Genomic DNA, 22,189 nt, shown 5'->3' on the forward strand with positions numbered 1-22,189 from the left:
GTATACGACTGTAGTTAGATGTATCTTAATTATTACAGTGTTCAGACTGAAGCCATGAGTACAGTTTGCTGACGTATATTTCTGTGTCCTCAGGCTGTCTTGAGGTCCAGACCAGAGGGAGACTCTAAGCTGCAAGACCTGAAGAGACGAGCCCAGAGTCTGTGTGAACATCAGGACCTGGAGGAGAGCAGGAGACGAGAGGTCCAGCAGGCCGTCAGGGAGGTGGAGGAGGAGTGGAGGAGGGTGTTACAGGAAGCTGAGGAGGCTCTCCACAGGGCTGAGAGACAGAACGTTCTGGAAGGCCTGTTCGGAGCCTTTGAAACCCAGAAGGGCAGCTGTAGGGCCTGGGTCAGACAAAAACAGCAGAACCTCCACTCACAGACCAAGACTGAAGACAGCCTGCACATGGCACAGGTCAGCCTACTACTGGAGGATTATTCACGTTGGTTAGAGTTATCTTCTTCAATTATTTTTCTGTCTTCAGGCTGTCCTGAGTTCCAGACCAGAGGGAGATTCTAAGCTGCAAGACCTGAAGAGTCAAGCCCAGAGTCTGTGTGAACATCAGGACCTGGAGGAGAGCAGGAGACGAGAGGTCCAGAAGGCCGTCAGGGAGGTGGAGGAGGAGTGGAGGAGGATCCTGCAGGAGGTGGAGGAGAGGCTGGGTCAGGCTGAGGCTAAGAGTGCTCTGGATAACGCCTCAAGAGCATTTGAGAGCCAAAGAGAAAACAGTCAATCTTGGGTCAGAAACCAGAGACAGCAACTGCAGAGTCTGGGCAGCCACATGCAGATCAATGAAAGACTGCACGTCACAAAGGTCAATCCACAGCTGCTGTCTGTTTTAGGAACTGAAAATAAATTATATTACAGGACACCAAAAATCAGAGCTTGCATTACACCCCATGGCTTCTCTGTCAACAATATGCGATGGTTCTGCTTTAGGTTTAGTCTGACATACCTCCCAGTCTCAGCTCAGTGTGTCTCTGTTCTCAGGCTGTCCTGAGTTCCAGACCAGAGGGAGACTCTAAGCTGCAAGACCTGAAGAGACGAGCCCAGAGTCTGTGTGAACATCAGGACCTGGAGGAGAGCAGGAGACGAGAGGTCCAGCAGGCCGTCAGGGAGGTGGAGGAGGAGTGGAGGAGGGTGTTACAGGAGGCGGAGAAGGCTCTCCACAGGGCTGATGTCCTGGAGAAAGACCACAAAGCGTTCGAAACCCAGAAAACCGACGCTCACAGCTGGGTCAGAGCCCGGAAACAGCACCTTGAGTCTCTGACTGGTCAAGCCAAGACTGAGGGGAAGATGAACTCAGCACAGGTCAGTCTTTTCAAGGTGATGGCAACTGGCACACAGCAGAGGCTTTTTACTTGGATTGTTCTTTTGGTTTATGTGCTTAAAACCTCAGATTTGACACATTACGTGTTACTGTCCTCAGGCTGTCCTGAGTTCCAGACCAGAGGGAGACTCTAAGCTGCAAGACCTGAAGAGACGAGCCCAGAGTCTGTGTGAACATCAGGACCTGGAGGAGAGCAGGAGACGAGAGGTCCAGCAGGCCGTCAGGGAGGTGGAGGAGGAGTGGAGGAGGATCCTGCAGGAGGCGGAGAAAGCCCAGAGTCAGGCTGAGGTCCAGGAAGCCCTGGAGAAGGAGGTGAAAGGCTTCAAAGCCTACGAAGAAAGCACCCGGGTCGGGGTGAGAAACCTACAGCATCGCCTGGTCTCTCTGGGCAGCCTCAAGAACACTGAGGACAAACTGAAGACTGCCCAGGTTTGTCTAGGATTAGGTTTACGTATGATATGAATGTGAGCAATAGGTCAGATATACATGTATATATTTTTACCTCCTGGATGCAAAAATCCTTTCCCTTTCCACAGGCTGTCTTGAGTTCCAGACCAGAGGAAGACTTTAAGCTGCAAGACCTGAAGAGACGAGCCCAGAGTCTGTGTGAACATCAGGACCTGGAGGAGAGCAGGAGACGAGAGGTCCAGCAGGCCGTCAGGGAGGTGGAGGAGGAGTGGAGGAGGGTGTTACAGGAAGCTGAGGAGGCTCTCCACAGGGCTGAGAGACAGAACGTTCTGGAAGGCCTGTTCGGAGCCTTTGAAACCCAGAAGAAGAGCACCCAATCCTGGATCAAAGAAAAGCAGAAACATCTGAAGTCTCTTGGCAATCAAAAGGAAACTAAAGAAAGACTTCACACAGCACAGGTCGATCTACGGTTATCTAAATAACACTAACTTACCAATCCAGTAGTTCTACATATGTTACCAGTGGGTCACAGTTGGTATTTTACTTCCTGTTGTTCCTGTTCAGGCTGTCCTGAGTTCCAGACCAGAGGGAGACTCTAAGCTGCAAGACCTGAAGAGACGAGCCCAGAGCCTGTGTGAACATCAGGACCTGGAGGAGAGCAGGAGACGAGAGGTCCAGCAGGCCGTCAGGGAGGTGGAGGAGGAGTGGAGGAGGATCTTGCAGGAGGCGGAGAAAGCCCAGAGTCAGGCTGAGGTCCTGAGCTTTCTGTTCAATGAGCTACAGGCCTTCCAGGCCCTGGATGAAAGCATCAGGACCTGGCTCAAAGAACCCCATCTCTGCACACCATCCCTGGGCACTGGGACCCAGGGCAGCCAGGCTCAGCTGGAGGACAGGCTGAACAAAGCACAGGTCAGACACACTCCTCAGGAAACGTGCTTTATTTCATCAGATTCACAATAACAATTTTATATTCAAAGGCAGAGAAAAGCGGCCACCAGTGTTTATACAGTGAGATTGGGTAAAAACGTGCATGTTAGGTTATTTTTAACACAAAACAATGTTGTAGGCCATCCTGAGTTCCAGACCAGAGGGAGACTTTAAGCTGCAAGACCTGAGGAGACGAGCCCAGAGTCTGTGTGAACATCAGGACCTGGAGGAGAGCAGGAGACGAGAGGTCCAGCAGGCCGTCAGGGAGGTGGAGGAGGAGTGGAGGAGGGTCCTGCAGGTGGCTGAAGAGGGTCACAGGTATGGGGGACACATCCAGGAGCTTCCACCGGTCGAACTTAGGTCTGGGTCTAAACACCCTCTTATAAGGGGTCAGATGGGGGTCAGATGGCTGAGCGGTTAGGGAGTCGGGCTATTAATCAGAAGGTTGTTGGTTCGATTCCTGGCCGTGGCAAATGACGTTGTGTCCTTGGGCAAGGCACTTCACCCTACTTGCCTCGGGGAGAATGTCCCTGTACTTACTGTAAGTCGCTCTGGATAAGAGCGTCTGCTAAATGACTAAATGTAAATGTTAAAAGTACGTCCCTTTGTTCCTCCAGACGGTTGCAGGGTGTTGTGGAGAGTCTGATCTCCTCTCAGCAACAGCGGGAGAAGACCCAGTCACGTCTGGCAGACCTCCGGCAGCAGACGGCCCAGCTCTCTCGTCTCTTCCCCTGGCCAGGCCTGGGCGACCGCAGGCAGGCCGTGGAGCAGGTCCAGAGCCTGCTGTATCAGACCAGCACCCTGGCCCCGGGCCTCTCAGCCCTTCGCACCCGGGCCATGGACATGTTCCAGCTCACCCAGGACCCCTACTGGACAGAGCTGTCCTGGGCTGAGATGGAGGAATGCATTCCTGCTCTGCTCAAAGACCTGACAGTGAGTTTCAGATCTCAGCGTGCATCACAAGTACACTGTGTTGTTCTGTGTAGCAGTATGGTCTTTGCGAACGTTGTTTTGTCTCACTGTGTATTATTTTAGGTACTGTCTGTGGTTGCAATGACAAATCTCAAATCTAAAATAGCTTAACAATACCTTGGCCTGCACCACTTTGTCCAAACACATTTCCATAGAGGGAAAGTTCTAGATTTCATGATCTAAATTTCATTTCGTGTTCATGTTACACCAGGAGTATGGATCTCTCACAAGATAGACCTACTGCATACAAACAGTCCTGGTGTCAAACACATTGAAACATGCTGTGTGGAGTCATGTACTGTACTGTGTGTGCTGTGCGTGTGTCCAGGATGTGTGCGCTGGCCTGGAGGAGGGGACCCAGGCGGAGAGGCTGTGCACCCAGCTGGTGGAGCAGCACGGGGCAGCGCAGGACTGGCTGAGGGACCAGGTCAAGGGTCTGGGCCCCCTGCCCTCTGACAGGCCGGGTCTTCAGTGTGCCGCCAACACCCTCAAGGTGGGTCACCACACATCTGAAACAGGATTTCAAAAACACGGCTACTGAATGTTGTATGTGAAGTTCTGTGGGGATATTTTTTTATTATTTTTTTTTTTTTTTTTATTTAACCTTTATTTACCCAGGCAAGATCATTAAGAACAAATTCTTATTTACAATGATGGCCTGAAAAAAGCACAAGCTTTTTGAGGGAAAGGGGGCTAAGGGAAAAAATTCCAGTTAAAAAGTACAACGGCACACAACCACAGCAGTACAGACACAAAAGCAACAACAACAAAAAACAAGCAGGTTAAACAAAGCAGGGCATTAATAACATAGGGAGTCGGGGGGGATAAACAAATGTAAAAGCACAAAGCAAGACAGATATTATTTACAACAACCACAATCAGGACACAGACTGACACTGGCAGGTATGAACAAAGGATACAGGCAGGAGAAAACAAAGCAGGCAACATCAGTACAACAGGAGGACAAAACTAGGCAGTTGGCAACAGACAAAAGACAAACCATGGGGATGAGTAGACAACAAGATACTGGGGTTCAAAGGTGAGAGATTTTAGATCCAGGGGCTTGTAATAGGCTTTAGTTAAAAGAGGTAGGAAGGACTTAGTCAGTTAGTAAGTCGTTTTAACACATATTAATGATAATGTTGTGTCTTTTAAGGACATTTTACCTTTTAATGCTCATTACAAGCACCTGGATCTAAAGTGTAACCAATTCCGCTGTGCAATAAAGTACCATTAATGAACTAAATACACTCTAGATCTCTCTACTGCCATTGAGCCAAGGCAGTTGAAGGGTTTAAGACTTAGGTTTTATTAGACTAAGTGGTGCGTGTCTGTATGTCTGTGTGTGTGTGTGTTTGTGTGTCTGTGTGTGTGTGTGTGTCCGTGTGTGTGTGTCTGTGTGTGTGTGTGTGTCCGTGTGTGCGTGTCCGTGTGTGTGTCTGTGTGTGTGTGTGTGTCCGTGTGTGCGTGTCCGTGTGTGCGTGTCCGTGTGTGTGTGTGTGTCTGTGTGTGTCCGTGTGTGTGTGTGTCTGTGTGTGTCCGTGTGTGTGTGTGTTTGTGTGTCTGTGTGTGTGTGTGTCCGTGTGCGTGTGCTGTCCTCCCCCAGGCCCTGCTCCAGACAGTGGACAGGGAGGAGAGGGATATGAGGGAGCTGGACCAGGTCAGAGACACTCTGCTGAGTCACTGCACCCCCGGGGGTCGGGACGCCCTGACCTTGGAGGTGAGCCACCTCCACGAGCTACGCACCTCCTCGGAGAGGGAGGCGAGGGAGCGTCTGGCTGTCCTGGAGGCCCGGCTGGGGGAGCTGGAGGGCCAGCAGGCCAAGAGGGCCCTGGGCCTGAGGGAGAGAGCCGCTGCTCTCCTCTGGGAGCTGCGATCCCTGGATCAGGCGCTCAGCTACAGCGAGCCTAGCCCCAACGTAGCTCAGCTGCAGCAGCACTGGCACAGCCTTCAGGTGGGACGCTACAACATGACCTGATTGGATTGTTCAACCAATCACCACATTTTCCACTTTTAAGTTATGAAAAAAATACTATCAATATTGGTGATTGTTAAAAGTGTTTAAATGACGAACTCTTGTATATTTGGCTCCTCAGAACTGTGAGAGGTTACTGGAAGGGTTGGGGGTGAAGGTTCACGACCTATGCCAGACTGTCCGGTCTGCGTCGACTGAAGAGGAAGTTCCTGTGGATGTTCTCTCCTCAGTAAACTCTCTGAGCGAGCAGCATGACGGGTGCGCTGCTGAATGTGGCTCAGTACCAAACATCCCACACATACTCAGTTAGGAAACCGCACATTGCTGACCTGAGCAAGCGCCCCTCTCAGTTTAAAACCTCAGCTGGCAGTTTCCCATTTCAATTAAAGTTGGATTTATTATTGCACGCTGACATCATACCACAATGGAAACACCTGGTCGTTGTGATGAGACCCTCCTTCAATACGTAGATGAAACTGTATATATATAACGTGATATAAGTAATGCTATTTGATCTGCTTGGTGATTTCAGTTTGAGGTCCAGGCTGGGTGAGAGGAAGGAAGCGTGTGGGCAGAATACAGCCCAGTGCCTGGCAGACAGTCTCCTGACCCTGCAGCGGTGGACCCACACTCCTCCAGCGCTCTCAGCCTCCTCGGTCCAAGTAGCTCATGTAATCAAAACACTGGTCGGCATAACATATGTATGCTCATGCTTGAAATATTGAGGCCAGGGCGGTTGAAGAGGGCTTCGGGTACATCTACGTAACGAGTGACGTACGGCAGTGGTTCCCAACCCTGGTCCTCAGGGCACCCTGTCCTGCATGTTTTAGATGTTTCCCTGCTCCCACACACCTGATTCAAATGAATGGGTCTTTATCCAGCTCTGCAGAAGCCTGCTTATGACCATTCATTTGAATTCATGTCATGAATTTCCTTTCTTTTTGTTAGGGTTGAAGCACATTAGGTTACAGTAAGGCCAAGGGTACAAGATCTTCCCAAATGCTATTATATTCTCTTTGTCGGTTCCTGGGAACGTAGCAACCTTTAACTTTGGTTTCTGTTCTCCTCAGGCTGCGTTAGAGGAGGGTGCTCAGCTGCAGCACAGCCTGCAGGGGGCGCTAGCTCACCGGCTGTTCCTGGTTGACTGCCTCAAACCAGATCAAGCTGAGAAGCTGGAGAGAGACAGTTTACAATCTCTTGATGATGCGAAGAAGCACAGTGCTTCTCTCACCCAGTGTCTGAAGGTAATATTACTGATGTTGATTATAGCTACAATTAATTGAATCTTATCGTTTAAATTAAATTTACATTTAAATGTAATCTTTGTTTTTACTCAGAATCTCAATAAGAGAAGTCAACAAAAAGTCTCAGAGTCTGAGTTGGCTGCTGTCTGTGATGTTAAGTCAGAGGACAAAAAGGTTCCAGAGGGTTCCTCACCTCAGATGCCTGTAAGCCCAGCCAAGAGCCAGCAGGTTCAAGTCCAAGACAGTCAGCGAGCTAAAGCCCCACTGAGCCGTCCTGTCATTGAGAAGTCTGTACCGGTCAAACAGGAACACTCCTCTAGAAAAGACCCCACTCGGTCTGAGGTAAGGTGTCCAGATTCTGTTGTGACGTCGGTGGCTGCAACACAGGTGACAAAGGCTGTTCCTGTGGAGCCTAAACCGATCATGAAGGTGGCGATGGTCATACTTGACACAGACACTCAGCAGATACAAGATCCACCCTCCAAGACCCCTTCATCTGAGACTGTTGTTCATCCTGTTGCCAAGGAGACTGTTGTTCATCCTGTTTTCAATGTCGGTGCTGTTGTCCAGCGAGGAGACACCACTTCACTGACTGATCAGAAAGGGCAAGGCTCTCCTTCGACACACACTCAGGGTATTGACGAACAACGCTACCCAGACAACTCATCCATGAAACAAACAGACAAGCTGCAATCTCTTCCTGAGAAGAAACTGGCCGCTGTCATTCTGGACACATCTTCAGTGTTTGTGCAGATGCCTGTGCAGTGGCCCATAACCAGCCCTGAAACTGCACGTATCATATCCTCCGGAGGAGCCGTAGGTTTTGATACCACACTCACTCAGTCCATTGGTGAAATGAAAGTTACTCAGCGTCCCACTGAATATCTGAAGTCAAAGTCCCTCAGCACAGCCAATCAGACTCCCGAGCTGACAGAGTCAACTGTCAGAGAGTCGAGAGAAAAACCCAAGAAGCATCTAGAACCTGGCCTTCCCCACTCGGCGGACAAATCCCTCACCTCAGACGCACATTCCCAAGCCTCTGTGACCCAACCTAAGAAGGTCAAGGCAGATTACATCGAGGGGCTGTTGAAAGACGGCAAACCCAAGTCTCCGATGCGGTACCTGGTGTTGGAGATGCCTGTGGAGGTGGCTCGTACCCAGAAAGAACCTCCTGTCGATGTTGGTAGAAGTCAACATGAAGAAATAGCTGTTACAAGTCAACCTAGTCAAACAAAGACCCCTGAGGTAGCGCAGGTAGTCAGACCAGACAGAGAATGGACTGAGATCGACTTATCTCAGTCAGAGGTGTGCAAATCCACACAGCATCCAGAACCCTCTAAAAGAAAAACTAAATTATCTAAAACTACAGCAGAACCTTCTGAAACCACACCTGAACCCTCTGAAACCACACCTGAACCCTCTAAAACCACACCTGAACCCTCTAAAACCACACCTGAACCCTCTAAAAGAAAGACAAAACTCTCTAAACCTACAACCACCCTGGAACCCTCTAAAACTACACCAGAACATTCTAAAACTACAGTTGAATATTCTGAAAGAACACCGGAAACCTCTAGAACCTCATCAGAATCTTTCCTAACAACACCTGAACCCTCTAAAAGAAAGACAAAACTCTCTAAACCTACAGCAGATCCTTTTAAGTCCACACCAGATCCCTCAATAACCACGCCAGAACCCTCCAAAGCCACACCTGCACAACCCTCTAAATCCACACCAGAACCCTCTAGAACCACGCCAGAATCCTCTAGAACCACGCCAGTATCCTCTGTAACTACACCTGAACCCTCCAAAAGAAAGAAAAAACTTTCCAAACCTACAACAGATCCTTCTAAGTCCACGCCAGAATCATCCGTAACCACACAAGAACCCTCTAAAGCCACACCTGCACAACCCTCTAAATCCACACCAGAACCCTTTAGAATCACACCAGAACCTACTATAACCACGCCAGAATCCTCTATAACTACACCTGAAATCTCAAAAAGAAAGTCAAAACTCTCTAAACCCACACCTGAACCATCTAAAACTACATCAGAACCCACTGAAACAATACCAGAATCCTATAAAATCACAACTGAACCCTCTAAAACTAAGCCAGAACCACCAAATAGAAAGTCAAAGCAGTCCAAAACAACAGGCGGTAAAGCTGTCGAGGAAAAGGACAAAGGGACTCTGGAAGAGGACGCCAAAGAAAGAAAAACCGAACTGGACCAACGTGAGGCGCCAGAGAGCACGATGACACCTCCTGCGAAAGTGGAACAGGTCTCTCGACACCACGAGGAAGCTACTTTGCAAACGAACAGACAACAAACAACAGCAGCCCAGAGCGGGAGAGGAGCGGCGAGTGGAGAAACACGGCCGAGTGGAGAAGATGGGGACTGGTCAGAAAGACGGCGTGAAAGACCGTCGGACAGCACGGAGCCGTCTGAAGCCGTAGCTCAACAAGGGGGGACAGGTGCTCAGAGAGAGGACGGACAGGGCAACGGTCAAGGCCGGTCAGAAGAGAGGGCAGGCCCATCGGAGACACAGCGGACAGGTGTGGAGGAGCAGGAGAAGAGGGGTTTCACCACAAACAGACAGCCTGGGGAGGACACACGCCCCACTGCCATGGCAACAGCCACTGAAGAGGTGAACGTGGGGAATGTGGACTTGCCTCGGGTAAGAACAGCCCACCTTACATACATTGGCATTTTCAAACAATTTGTGAACCGAATTGAAATGCTGTTGAGTTGTAAATGAAAGGAATGAACCCTTCCCCCCCCCTCTACTCTATCGTTGTGTTAGTTGGATGTTAGGTCTGTCATATGGGGTGCAGATGAAAAATGCATGTAAAATGAACTGGGTCAAGAGGCTAGGTTCGTATTCTTGTCTGAAAGAGATGCTCCTGTCGCCGGGGGCTGATGGCAAGTCCCACAGAGACTAAGAGAGGGAGCAAGGGGAGAACAACAAACAAGCACAGGAACAAAACTGGCCCTCAGAGGGAAGAGAGGGAGAACACTGACTGGGATGCTGCCCCAAGGAAGGAAAACTGGAGCCTGTATTTCTTAGATTCCCAACACCCATAGGCGGTCCAGGTGGTTGTAGCACACAGCGTTGACTCGCAGTGTAGTGAAGAGTCAGGATACGTTTGGCTTGGTTAAGGTTGAGTCATTCATTTTGCTAAGAGGCCCCGGGCGGGAATGTGATCTGCCTCGCATATGATGTCATTCTCTCAGATGTCACAGGGGGAATTATTTACAGTTACATGGTGTAGATTACTCCTGGAAAACCTGTTGTGGGGACTACTGACCGAACCACTCCTCATCATGCTGGTGCTAGTCTTGGTTTTTTAACTTTTGTAGAACGCCTTTAAAGATTATTTAGCGACACTGTTTTTGTTTGGGTAACAGCAGCAACAGGACCGCAGTTCAGAGAAGCCTGCTTCCCCTGGTGAGGTAGTCTGTGATGTTGAGATCAAAAAGAAGCCAGAACCGGCTGTTTCACAAGGACCCAACATGGAGGACATCTACACAGAGATCCAGACACTCACCCAGACTGGACCCAACACGATGCTGATTGAGGTAGAGTACTGTCCATAGATAAAGTTCATCCCAAGTTAGTCACTTTCACTGAGTTTTGTGTCATATCCTAGCAACTGCTATGCTTTAAGTTTGTTGCAATTAAAAGTTAATTTTGAAGTTAAATACATTCTGAAATTGTGTTGACATGTACAGTTGTTGTAAAGATACCTGTAGGCATCAGTTTACAATCAGACCACTAATCCATACCGTGTAATCCCAGGGTAAACGCCGTGAATCCGTAGCAGGGGTTCTGGACACATCTATCAGAGACCTCGAGGCCCAACTGGGCAGGTTGCTGGTCAGGGTTCTGGGCTGCAGAAGCCGGTCAGCTGGCCTCGACCCTGCTGCCCTGTCCAGGCAGGTAGAGGAGGCTGAGGTGAGGCCCAGACAACACACACAGAACACCGAGCGCTCCACACTGGGAGCCCAACATCCAACTCCCTACAGCAGCTTGAAGCCAAGTAGTTAATTAATAGATTATATACATTATTATTTACAAAAAAAAAGCTAGAAATTTCTTAGTTTACATAAATACTTACCACTAATGTCATGAGAATTCCGAACTCTCGGGGTCCACGGTGTGTGTCTGTGTGTTTCCAGGAGTGTAAACAAGCCGCACAGGTCCAGGTGGAGCTCCTCTCCCAGTCGAGCAGATCCGAGGCCGAGGACCCTGAGGCGTTGGAGCTGGTGGAGGGCCAGTGGAGCGCTGCAGTCTGGGATGCCTCCACTACCCTCCAGAGTAAAGAGGCTCAGCTGCAGCTGGTGAGCGAGTGTGTCAGGCAGACCCAGGCAGCCAAGGCCACACTGAGGAGGCTTGCAGGAGAGCTTGAGGCGCTCAAAACGTGAGTGTGGGATTCTGTCAAGTCATCACCTGTAGCAACGAGGTTTCCTCAATGGCTCAGTTTAGGAGTGATGTATTTTCTCCCCTTGGCTGTTCCCCAGATCTCCGGTGGAGAGCAGCTCTGTGGAGGCTGAGGGGCTGGGCTCGTTCGTACGCCGTATGGAGGAAGAGCGGACTGTCCTGGGGGATCTTCTTCTGAGCCACACCAAGCTGGTCCCCCACCTGAGCCAGGCGGAGAGGTCCGCGGCCCAGACCCGCTACAGAACCCTGCAGCGAGACTGGAGAGGCCTGGAAAGAGCTGCAGAGAGGACCATACACCACGTCAACGCCCATGCCAGAGAGAGCAGCAGACTCCTCTCAGACATTTCTAGCCTTCGTGAGAACCTGGAGAGCCTGGGAAAGACTTTGAGCCCAGTCGGGTCTCCTCTGGTTGGCCAGTGGCAGAGCCAGCGGGTCCAGAAGCTGATGGTGGTGGGTGCGGAGCTGACTGGAGCCCGACAAAGACACCAGCACATGCAGAAGGACTTCGAGTCTCTGTCCCACGCGTCCCGGTGGGAGAAAGAGATGAACGAGATAAACCAGGGTCTCCGTCAGGTGAAGGAGCTGATGGACCGCATGGGAGAGCAGGCATCTTCTCAGTCCCCCACCAGCAACAACCCAACAATGGCGAAGATCCTAAAGGTGATGATGGACGCCTTCAACTGGGCCAAGCAGACAGAGAGTGACATCGAGTGCAGGAGAAGGAGGGTGGCTCTGTTACCGGAAGAGGTCCACAGGCAGATCAAGGAGCTGAAGAAGCTGCAGTCGGAGATGACAGCCAAGCAGGTTCAGCTGCAGGCTCTGGTGGAGGAGGTGACGGACCTGATCCCTCAGCTGGATGACGGTGACGAGGTCCCCACGGTGAACTCCTCACTGAAATCCCTGGAGAAGCTGTCAAAGTCCACCTCCGACAAGCTGACCAGGGCCATGAGGGAGATGGAGTCCGGCTTGCAAACCCGAGAGAAGATGTCGGAGCAGATGGCCGACGTGGACTCCTGGATCGTGGCTCATCTCCACCGAGCAGTCTCCAGGAGAGGGGAGGGCGAAGGTCAGACCGCTGCCTACCTGGAGCGCCACGCCCGGCAGATCCAGGACACCCTGGGAGAAGCGGAGAAGCAGGCTGCCGTCTGCGAAGCCCTCCTCATGAAGAGTCGAGACATCTCCTCCGAGCTCAGCGTCTCGGAGAACTGCCTCCTCCGTGACAGACTCGCCAACCTCCAGGAAGACGTCAGAGGCATCGTCAGCTTCGAGAAAGCCAACCACCAGGAGCTGGAGGAGCTTTTCAAGACCCAGGACTCAACCAAACAGAAGCTGAGCTCCGTGGAGAACAGTCTGACTCAGATGCTGGTGGATCTGAACCGACACAGGTTCCCTGTCACCAGGGAGTCCCTGGCCGCTCTGGAGCCTTTCAGACACATGATCCTGGAGCACAAGAGCGAGGTGGACCGCCTTCAGCCCTGTATCCCCGAGGAGAAGAGAAAGGAGCTACATTGCGTCATAGCTGAGCTGCTTGGTCAAATGAACGCCCTGGATGCGAAGGCCAAAGAACACGAGCGGTACCTCAGCTTTCGACAGCGTGTGGAGGACCTCAGGGAGAATGTGGAGGAGCAGGTCCAGCAGGCCAAAGAGGAGAGCCGAGGGATAGAGTGGAGGTTCAAGGCTTTCCAGGTCCTGCTCACCCAGATCCCTCTGATGAAGAACCTGTGTGAGGAGGCTGCAGATGAACTTCAGAACATCTCCCCAGACCTCTACCCGTCCCAACTGACCATGGAGCGCCAAAGACTAAAGCAGAACTTACAGAGCCTTAACACCTGGGAGATGACTGTCCACAGCAACCTCCAAATCATGGAGTGGAATCTGCTGCGAGGAATGCACTACCCCTCCGAGCTGAAATCCCTACATGCCTTCCTCTTGGACACCCAGAGGGGGCTGCAGCAGACCTGGAGCCTGGAGCCCAGAGACGATGTCATGGACAAGGAGCTTTGCAAGATTGTGACTTTGAGAAAATTAGTGGAGGCGAGAATGCGAGCGTTGGACGTCATTCGCCAAAAGAAAGAATACAGACAGGGGGATGCATCCCAGGAGTATAATGAACTAAAGGAGATGAAGGACACCGTCCTAAAGGAATGCGACTTACGAATGGCAAGTTTGATTTTAGTTTTTGTCGTGTCTTTCCATGAACCCCCTTGCTTTGTAACGTGATGAAGCACAGCTAATCGTAACATCCTGTGCTTTCTTTTCTCAGGAGAACATTTCCAAGGCTCGCGACTCTCTGAGGAGCTACACCTGCGGTGTTAAATGTGCGGTGCGCTTCCTCCAGGAAGCAGAGACCACTCTCCTCCCACCTCAGGGCTCCGTGGGAAGCTGCTCTGAGCGGGTCGAGGACTCCCAGCAGGCCTTGGCCTCTCTTGAGGAGCAGTTCCAGTCCCAAGTCCTCCAGCTCCAGACCCTTGCCCCCCAGCATGCTTGCTTCTCTCCCCAGAAGGTGGAGGACCTCCATGGGAAAGTGCTGAGCAGTCTCCTGGTGTGGAGGTCCACCCTCCATGCCCAGGCCCAGCTAAGACTAGAAACACTGCAGAGGTTAGGATGCCTGAATGATCCACCTTGATGGCTCAGTTTCCCAGACATGGATTAAGTCTAGTCCTTGACTAAAAACATTTTATAGTGGGGATTTCATAGATTTTTCCCTCTTAGTTTAGGACTAGGATTAATCCATGTCTGGGAAACTGGTGTATGGATGTTCTGCTTGTCCTCTCACACAAAGGTGTGATGGCTGTTTCAGTTTAACCTTTGGTTGATCTATTATTTGTGTTTCTTAGATGTGCTGAACATCGCAGAAGGTACACAAAGTGCCATGAGGAGACATGCCAGCATGTACAGAGTATGGAGACGTCTCTCTGTCAGCACATCGCTCACAAATCCTCCTGCCTCCAAGGCTGCACAGAGCAACAAGCTAAGATGAAGGTGTGGAGAAGAAGTCCCAGTGACAACTCAAAACTTCCAGAGACCAGCAACTTCAGTTTTCTGACTTGTGTTTCTACATTTCCATGAAGGTGCTGTCTGGTGAAGTGGACTCTCTGATTGGAAGACTGGAGGAACTGAAGGAGTGGTGCCCAGAACCTTGTTGCCGTGGCAGCAGGGAGAGAGCTGTTAGCGCCCTCTGGAGACAGGTCTACAGACTGCAGTGGTGCACACGAGACCTGACGGCTCGCTCACAGAAAGCAACAGCAGAATGGACTGAGATCACAGAACATGTAAGGTTATGCGAGATACCGAAACCCTTTAGAGTCAAACGGTGCCAAGCTAAATCTTCATCCTAGGGGAGGGTATAGCTTAGTGGTTAGGGCACAGAAGACCAAGAAGTTGCGGGTTCAAGTGCCCCCATGCACTAGAAAGCTTTGGAAAAAGGCTTTTATTTCATATAAAAAACTGCCCCCAGGTGGAGAGGGCGTCCCTGGTCCTGAAGCAGGTGGAGGCTGAGCTGCCGGACTGCTGCAGGGAGAAGATATCTGGGGAGGAGCTGCAGGAGCTGCTGCAGCGGTGGGAGCAGTACCAGGACCGGGCGGACTGTGAACAGCGCGCCCTCTCAGCACTGGAGCTCCGCATCGCCAGGCTGCTGGGCGTCGCCGCACACCTGGAGCAAGCCCCTCCCGTTCGCCTCTGCGAGAAGCTGCAGGCCCTGCAAGGCAGATACAAAAGGTGACGGGTGGATTCTGGTTGAGTGACGCGTTTGTGGTGCTTCCTATAGTCTTTGTGCACCGAGGCGTAGGGACTCAATTTCCCAGAACCCTCTACTTGGGTGAGAATTCCAGGTAGTGGATGAAGAATGGTCTAAAGCGCTCAATTGTCAAAATGTTACAAGATTATAATGATTATATTACAAAAATATACATGACATGAATCCTCCCTCATGTCTCCACGTGTGTGTGTGTGTGTGTGTGTGTGTTCCCCAGCCTGAAGGAGAGGAGCCGGCAGGATCACCTTGCAGCACTGGCGGAGGTGGAGGAGAGGGACGCAGTGAGGGAGGAGCTGCAGGCCGTTAAGGTCTGGCTGGAGGCGGCAAACAGTGTTCTGGTGGAGCTGGAGGACTGTCCTAATGCAGAAGACCTACAGGTGGGTTTACATCTATATTTACATGGTCAGATGGCTGAGCGGTTAGGGAATTGGGCTATTAATCAGAAGGTTGCCGGTTCGATTCCTGGCCGTGCAAAATGACGTTGTGTCCTTGGGCAAGGCACTTCACCCTATTTGCCTCGGGGGAATGTCCCTGTACTTACTGTAAGTCGCTCTGGATGAGAGCGTCTGCTAAATCATGCACATACAGTATGGAACATTTTCCCTCTGAGGTTTTCGGGGAAAGTGCTCAATATTGCTATTGTCAGTTCTGTGTGTGTGACTGTTGGTTTAGCATTTCACTGTTGAAACTCCGTTAATTAGAGCAGAGAGTGAGACTGTTTGCTAATAGACAGAGAAAAAACTAAGTGCATAATTTGAAGCCAACTGTCGGTTTGGCGTCAGCCCTCAAGCCAGTTTGGGGATACTGTGTCTCTATCTTCCCCCCGAGTATTGTCCTCCTGCTCAATGGCAGAGAGGGGGCTGTTTTGTCCGGACTCCTGAGTTGTGTCCAATATCCCCCCACTCCCCTGCTCAGTCCTGGAGGGGGTCTGGGAGGCTGAAAGGCCTGCTGACCCCCCATACCCACCTCTCTTTGTTCCTGGTTGTAAGTGGATCCTCCAGGTGCTTCAGTCTCAGAGGAGCACTGATGTCACCCTTGGACACGGGGACACACACTCACACACACACACACACACTCAAACACAGATTAGTTTTCCACGGTGATGAGATGCAGCTCCCTCTTGCGCAGTATTACACAATTTTCAGACCCTGGTAAGTTTTCTAATCTTCCACATCATTGGTTTCATTACTACTTTATCAGACCAAAAAGATGTATAGTTTTTGTTCTCAATTTGCTGTCTTTTAGCTTTAAAAAAAGTCAATTAAGAATAGGTAGTGGATGTATCTGCCTTTTGTGATTCATAGTAGTTAGAGTAGAAACTTAGATTGAAGATTCAACCAGCTTGAGGAAAGACAGACTGGGATGTAGCTTCTCTGGGGTAATGTTACCGCCGCATAATAGAGGAAGTCCTTGGCTGCATAAGATTTTTGTTCGAAGAACGTGTTATCGAATCATCACCTTAGGAAGAGACAAAATGATTGGAACGAAACGGAGAAAAGTTCACCAACTGTACATGCTTCCTCTCTCTCGAATCTTTCTGAAATAATATTTTTAGGAGATCCAAACTCAACTGATTATCCAAAAGGCTGTGGTCCAGAGAGTCATGGACGGATTGAGGATCAAATATTCCGACATGTACACCCTGGTTCCTGTTGAGATCGAGACGCCCCTAAAGGAAGTCACACACACTCTAAAGAATATCGAGAAAAAGGTACAGGACCTAAACCCAACTTTAAGGACTCTGACCTGAACTTGAAACATCTCAGACAGGAAGTATGTGACTGGCTGTGTGTTGCACCCGCAGGTGGAGGACACCGTGGAGAAGAGCAGCCCGCTGCAAAGACTCGGGGCCAAGCTGTCTGAGATCAAGGCTGGACTGGGATCAGTGCAGGACAAGCTCCAGCAGAGAAGCTCCAGCCTGGCAGAGGCAGAGCGCACCCAGAAGGTGATGGTGATGAACACTAAAGACTGTTCTAGAATCAGTCAGACCAGTTGAATCACACATTTTTTCACCCCTGTGTTTACTTGGTGGTGTAGCGCGTGTGGGATGAGCTGGACCAGTGGCACTCCCGCATGGCTGCGCTGGAGGTGGAAGTCCAGGAGGTGGAGCAGGCGGATGAGATGCAGGTCCTGACAGAGCGGGTGGGGGATCTGCAGCAGCTGCACTCACACATGGCCAAACAGGCTGAGCAGAGGACGTCCTTCCTCGGCAAGGTACCCTGATAGTGTGCTCCAGTGCCGTGGAAACCATTTTATAGGTTTGTTGTTGTCACTGTGCAAGTATGCTGGATTCATCTGCTGAGGGGTGAAAGGTTGTTGTTGAGGAAGATGTGGCCTGACGGTTGGAAACCGATGGAGGAAAACGAAATTTTTAGGCTAAGTCCCAGCATCAGTGCTCGAAGTGCACCTTTTCTTACGTACAAGGTTAGTTTTACAAGGTTTTACCAAGGGTTTATGGCAATGTTTATTTTACACAGCTCAAAAAACTATTTTGAGCTCAAATAAAGGCGAAAAAAGTTGGCTCGCGCGCATTAAGTACCGAACTCCAGAACTAGCATCACATCAAACACAGACTGCGTGTATTAGCAGGGCAGCTGTGGTGGCGTATACGAGGGCCGGTTCTGGTGGGCCGGTCTGGATCTAAGTCCAGGGGCTATTTTTACTCCCAGTCCGTCCCTGCCGCCCCGCAATTAAGTAATTAATTAAGCCACCCCCCAGCACCCCCCTGATAAAATATGTTCCCACGGCTATGCATTTTTGTTGTTAATAAATAACAATAAATTGTTGTTGTACCAGCAATATCTCCAAGTTTTGTTTTTCACTGTAGAAATCTCAAATTTCATCATGATTTTCCAATGCAAGAGAGTACTGGCACCTTTGTTTTCCCCACTTCAAGCACTGCCCAGCATGTAACTTGAAAGATGTAGTTTTACATTGTGCTTTTTAAATATTATAAATAAATCCTGTTAAGGTGATGTATGTACTATTATGGTGATGACATATCATTTGGAATATTTGTCCATGCTGATACTCATTGTGGTGGGCGGGTCCAGATCCAGACCTGGATGAAGGAGCATGAGGAGATGATCAACAGCTCCAACAGCTGGCTGACCGAAGCTCAGTCCTGGCTGACCGCCCCCTGCATCTACACCACCGCCAAGTGTCTCAGGAGCCACGTCCACGCCCTGCAGGTCAGTAGCACACACCTGGAACCCTCACACCTGGGCCCATCACACCTGGGCCTCTCACACCTGGAACCCTCACACCTGGGCCCATCACACCTGGGCCTCTCACACCTGGAACCCTCACACCTGGGCCCATCACACCTGGGCCTCTCACACCTGGGCCCCTCACACTTAGACCCCTCACACCTGAGACCCACACACCTGGGCCTCTCACACCTGGGACCCTCACACCTGGGCCTCTCACACCTGGGACCCTCACACCTGGGCCCCTCACACTTAGACCCCTCACACCTGAGACCCACACACCTGGGCCTCTCACACCTGGGACCCTCACACCTGGGTCCCACACACCTGGGACCCACACACCTGGGTCCCACACACCTGGAACCCTCACACCTGGGCCTCTCACACCTGGGACCCTCACACCTGGGTCCCACACACCTGGGTCCCACACACCTGGGTCCCACACACCTGGAACCCTCACACCTGGGCCTCTCACACATGGGACCCTCACACCTGGAACCCACACACCTGGGACCCTCACACCTGGGACCAACACACCTGGAACCCTCACACCTGGAACCCTCACACCTGGGACCCTCACACCTGGAACCCTCACACCTGGGCCTCTCACACATGGGACCCTCACACCTGGAACCCACACACCTGGGACCCTCACACCTGGAACCCTCACACCTGGGACCCTCACACCTGGAACCCTCACACCTGGGACCCTCACACCTGGAACCCTCACACCTGGGACCCTCACACCTGGGACCCTCACACCTGGAACCCTCACACCTGGGTCCCACACACCTGGGACCCTCACACCTGGGTCCCACACACCTGGCCCCCTCACACCTGGAACTCTGTGTTGCAGATGGTGCTGGATGACTCCGAGCAGATCCGGATGACTCTTCAGGGCTTTGTTTCCATGCTGACGGAGATCTCCCCGGTGTGTGACATCACGGCGCTGCATGAGCAGCTGTCAGAGGCAGACGGACGCGTCGCCGCTATGCAGCTCAGCTTCGTGGCTCCGCTCTCCCAGATGGAGCACGCCGCCGCCGTACGATCAGTTTTTTTCTTTCTCTCTACTCTCCTCCTCAGTTTTCTTTCCTTCTCTCTCCTTCTCTGGTAGATGAGTCTTGTCCCTCTGTGTACTAACCCAAGCTCCTCTTCCATTGTCTAGGAGGTGGAGGCCATTGAAACAGAGGTGAAATCGATGGAGAAGGACGTGTCTGAGATCAGGTTGTTGCTCTCGGCCCCTCAAGCTCTGCCCAGCCCCAAAGAGGAGAGCCTGAAGGTGAGCTGAGGGAAATCCTTTTTTCTCTATCTTTTTTTTTTCTTCAAGATTTACATATTTTTTCCTCAACTACAGTCTATATGCCTTTCTGTGTCACTCCAGGTCGTCGGAGACAGACTTGGGTCTATGAAGAGGACCGTAGAGGAGATCCAGAACTGTAAACCAGGGTTGTGTCTGCCAGAGGAAGCTGAGGAGACTCTCTCTGTCTTCCAGAGAGTGGAGCAACTCCAGCAGCAGCTGACGGCGTTGGGGAAGGTGACTCCACCGCTAGATCCTCCAGCACAACACAACATTGCTCAAACGAACCCTGCCCAGATAACTCGTGTTTTTTAATTGTTTCAGATGCTTCTAGAACAGTCTGCAGAGACCAAGCTGCCCTCAACATCAGCACCAGTGAAGAAATGTGCCCCTAGCTCAGCTGCACCCACCTCTATCCCAGAGAGGGGACCTGCTTCCAGTCTAGTGGAACCCTACCTTGAGGGGGCCCAGGTGAGAACAGAGCCTCAGAAACACCTCACCACACGGGCCTTCCCTTCACTAGCCAGCCCCAGAAACACCTCACCACACGGGCCTTCCCTTTACTAGCCAGCCCCAGAAACACCTCACCACACGGGCCTTCCCTTTACTAGCCAGCCCCAGAAACACCTCACCACACGGGCCTTCCCTTTACTATCCAGCCTCAGAAACACCTCACCACACGGGCCTTCCCTTCACTAGGCAGCCCCAGAAACACCTCACCACACTGGCCTTCCCTTTACTAGCCAGCCTCAGAAACACCTCACCACATGGGCCTTCCCTTCACTAGGCAGCCCCAGAAACACCTCACCACACAGGCCTTCCCTTCACTAGCCAGCCCCAGAAACACCTCACCACACAAGCCTTCCCTTCACTAGCCAGCCCCAGAAACACCTCACCACACGGGCCTTCCCTTCACAATCCAAGCCCAGAAACACCTCACCACACGGGCCTTCCCTTCACTAGCCAGCCCCAGAAACACCTCACCACACAAGCCTTCCCTTCACTAGCCAGCCCCAGAAACACCTCACCACACGGGCCTTCCCTTCACAATCCAGCCCCAGAAACACCTCACCACACAAGCCTTCCCTTCACTAGCCAGCCCCAGAAACACCTCACCACACGGGCCTTCCCTTCACAATCCAGGCCCAGAAACACCTCACCACACGGGCCTTCCCTTCACTAGGCAGCGCCAGAAACACCTCACCACACGAGCCTTCCCTTCACTAGCCAGCCCCAGAAACACCTCCCCACTAGGCCTTCCCTTCACTAGCATGAGCCTGACCCGTGTGTTTTCCAGGAGAACGGCACAGAACAGGGGAGCATCCAGATCGTACACGTGGAAGAAGATGCATTGAAGAAGCGCGGAGCCGCTCTGATGACCGTGGAGGCTTCCTCTCCTGAGCATAGACGGGGATGGGGAGCAGATCTGAGCAGGGTGAGACGAGACTCTCACCGCCGCCCACGTCTTACGCTCCAGTAGCTAGTGCGCTGACCAGCTTGTAGCGTATCATCATGCACAACCACAGCCGTTACGCTGTCTAACCTGGCACATGATCGTGACCCTCACTCACTGAAACTCCCCCCCCCCCCACTCACATACCACTTGTCTTACCTTTGACCTGTCTCTATGCTCCCTGTTGTGAGGTGTAGTCTGTTTGAAGGGCTGGACTGGCCTTAGTGAACATTTGTAGTTTGCAAACAGTGAGCATGTTATTGGCCTTTCATGGTTCATTTTAAATGCCTTCAGTTTCCATTAGGTTTCTACCAAACATTTTCAAGTGTGCTAGTCCATTGGCCTGGTCAGAAGGCATTGAGATGTACCATTGCTGTCAGTCCTGCCTGTTGTCTCTTCCTATAGAGCGCCAGTGCATGCTCCTCATAACCCTGCTTGTACCATTCCTCTCTCTTTTCTAGAAAATGTCTGCGCTCTTTTATAGCGGCAACGTGGCGGCACATTCAAGGAAAAACAAAGTAACCAAGAAATAGTACAAGTTGTAGCAGGTAGTGGGAAGGGGTTAATATGAGAGGGGTGGTGAATGGGAAAAATATATCAATTTTTTATAATAATTTATGAAAAGATGATAATAAAATAACATATTTTATAGTGTTTAGTTTACTAGTAATATAGAAATTTAATCTGATGACCAATGTGAGTGAGTCATAAATCAAAACATTTTCATGACAGGAGATACTGTAGGAAGGGTTTGAAGGTATAGAGTTATACGTAATATAACTCATCTATAACCAGAAGGGAGAGGGTTTAGGACAGCTCAGAAGTGTTGATAGAAGTGAATCGATCTGGGAGGAGGAGAGAGAGAACTGGGATGACACATTAACCCTGCCTCGGACGCCCATCCATCACACACAACTTCAGTAACGCAGCTGCTGTGAGTGCCCTACTGTGTGTGAGTAAACTCTCCTGCCAGGAATCCTTTTTTATTTTATTTATTTTTACTTTTCCTTTGTCCATTGTTCCCAGTGTAACTCGCATGCCCGCGTGCACCACGCATAGAAGGATCGTTGTAGTGCTTCTCTCTTGTGTTTTGAAGTGTGTTTTGGGTTTTTGTTCTTGGAAACATGCATGTGTTTTGGTGTTTCAGCATGTATGCATGTGTGTGTGTGTGTGTGTT

At 51.0% G+C, this 22,189-nt stretch overlaps 1 protein-coding gene across 1 annotated transcript in view; it reads left to right on the top strand.

Moving 5' to 3' along the window:
* syne2b (spectrin repeat containing, nuclear envelope 2b) overlaps positions 1-22,189 on the top strand; it is an 84,246-nt gene that overhangs the window by 22,152 nt on the left and 39,905 nt on the right. Inside the window, exons 42-75 of the mRNA XM_067243248.1 lie at positions 94-414; positions 485-814; positions 991-1,326; positions 1,430-1,759; positions 1,867-2,196; positions 2,303-2,647; positions 2,805-2,983; positions 3,283-3,598; positions 3,966-4,130; positions 5,244-5,591; positions 5,734-5,870; positions 6,145-6,283; positions 6,683-6,856; positions 6,950-9,535; positions 10,267-10,437; positions 10,658-10,813; positions 11,038-11,279; positions 11,380-13,459; positions 13,563-13,897; positions 14,137-14,281; positions 14,371-14,571; positions 14,757-15,016; positions 15,271-15,430; positions 16,609-16,764; positions 16,858-16,998; positions 17,091-17,267; positions 18,107-18,244; positions 19,119-19,304; positions 19,428-19,541; positions 19,644-19,796; positions 19,884-20,030; positions 20,857-20,994; positions 21,474-21,544; positions 22,109-22,118. Of these exons, the coding sequence (XP_067099349.1) occupies positions 94-414; positions 485-814; positions 991-1,326; positions 1,430-1,759; positions 1,867-2,196; positions 2,303-2,647; positions 2,805-2,983; positions 3,283-3,598; positions 3,966-4,130; positions 5,244-5,591; positions 5,734-5,870; positions 6,145-6,283; positions 6,683-6,856; positions 6,950-9,535; positions 10,267-10,437; positions 10,658-10,813; positions 11,038-11,279; positions 11,380-13,459; positions 13,563-13,897; positions 14,137-14,281; positions 14,371-14,571; positions 14,757-15,016; positions 15,271-15,430; positions 16,609-16,764; positions 16,858-16,998; positions 17,091-17,267; positions 18,107-18,244; positions 19,119-19,304; positions 19,428-19,541; positions 19,644-19,796; positions 19,884-20,030; positions 20,857-20,994; positions 21,474-21,544; positions 22,109-22,118 (11,217 nt within the window). The remainder of the gene's footprint in view (positions 1-93; positions 415-484; positions 815-990; positions 1,327-1,429; positions 1,760-1,866; positions 2,197-2,302; positions 2,648-2,804; positions 2,984-3,282; positions 3,599-3,965; positions 4,131-5,243; positions 5,592-5,733; positions 5,871-6,144; positions 6,284-6,682; positions 6,857-6,949; positions 9,536-10,266; positions 10,438-10,657; positions 10,814-11,037; positions 11,280-11,379; positions 13,460-13,562; positions 13,898-14,136; positions 14,282-14,370; positions 14,572-14,756; positions 15,017-15,270; positions 15,431-16,608; positions 16,765-16,857; positions 16,999-17,090; positions 17,268-18,106; positions 18,245-19,118; positions 19,305-19,427; positions 19,542-19,643; positions 19,797-19,883; positions 20,031-20,856; positions 20,995-21,473; positions 21,545-22,108; positions 22,119-22,189) is intronic.

This window comes from Osmerus mordax, chromosome 9, assembly GCF_038355195.1.
Source record: "Osmerus mordax isolate fOsmMor3 chromosome 9, fOsmMor3.pri, whole genome shotgun sequence".
Lineage (NCBI taxonomy): Eukaryota > Metazoa > Chordata > Actinopteri > Osmeriformes > Osmeridae > Osmerus > Osmerus mordax.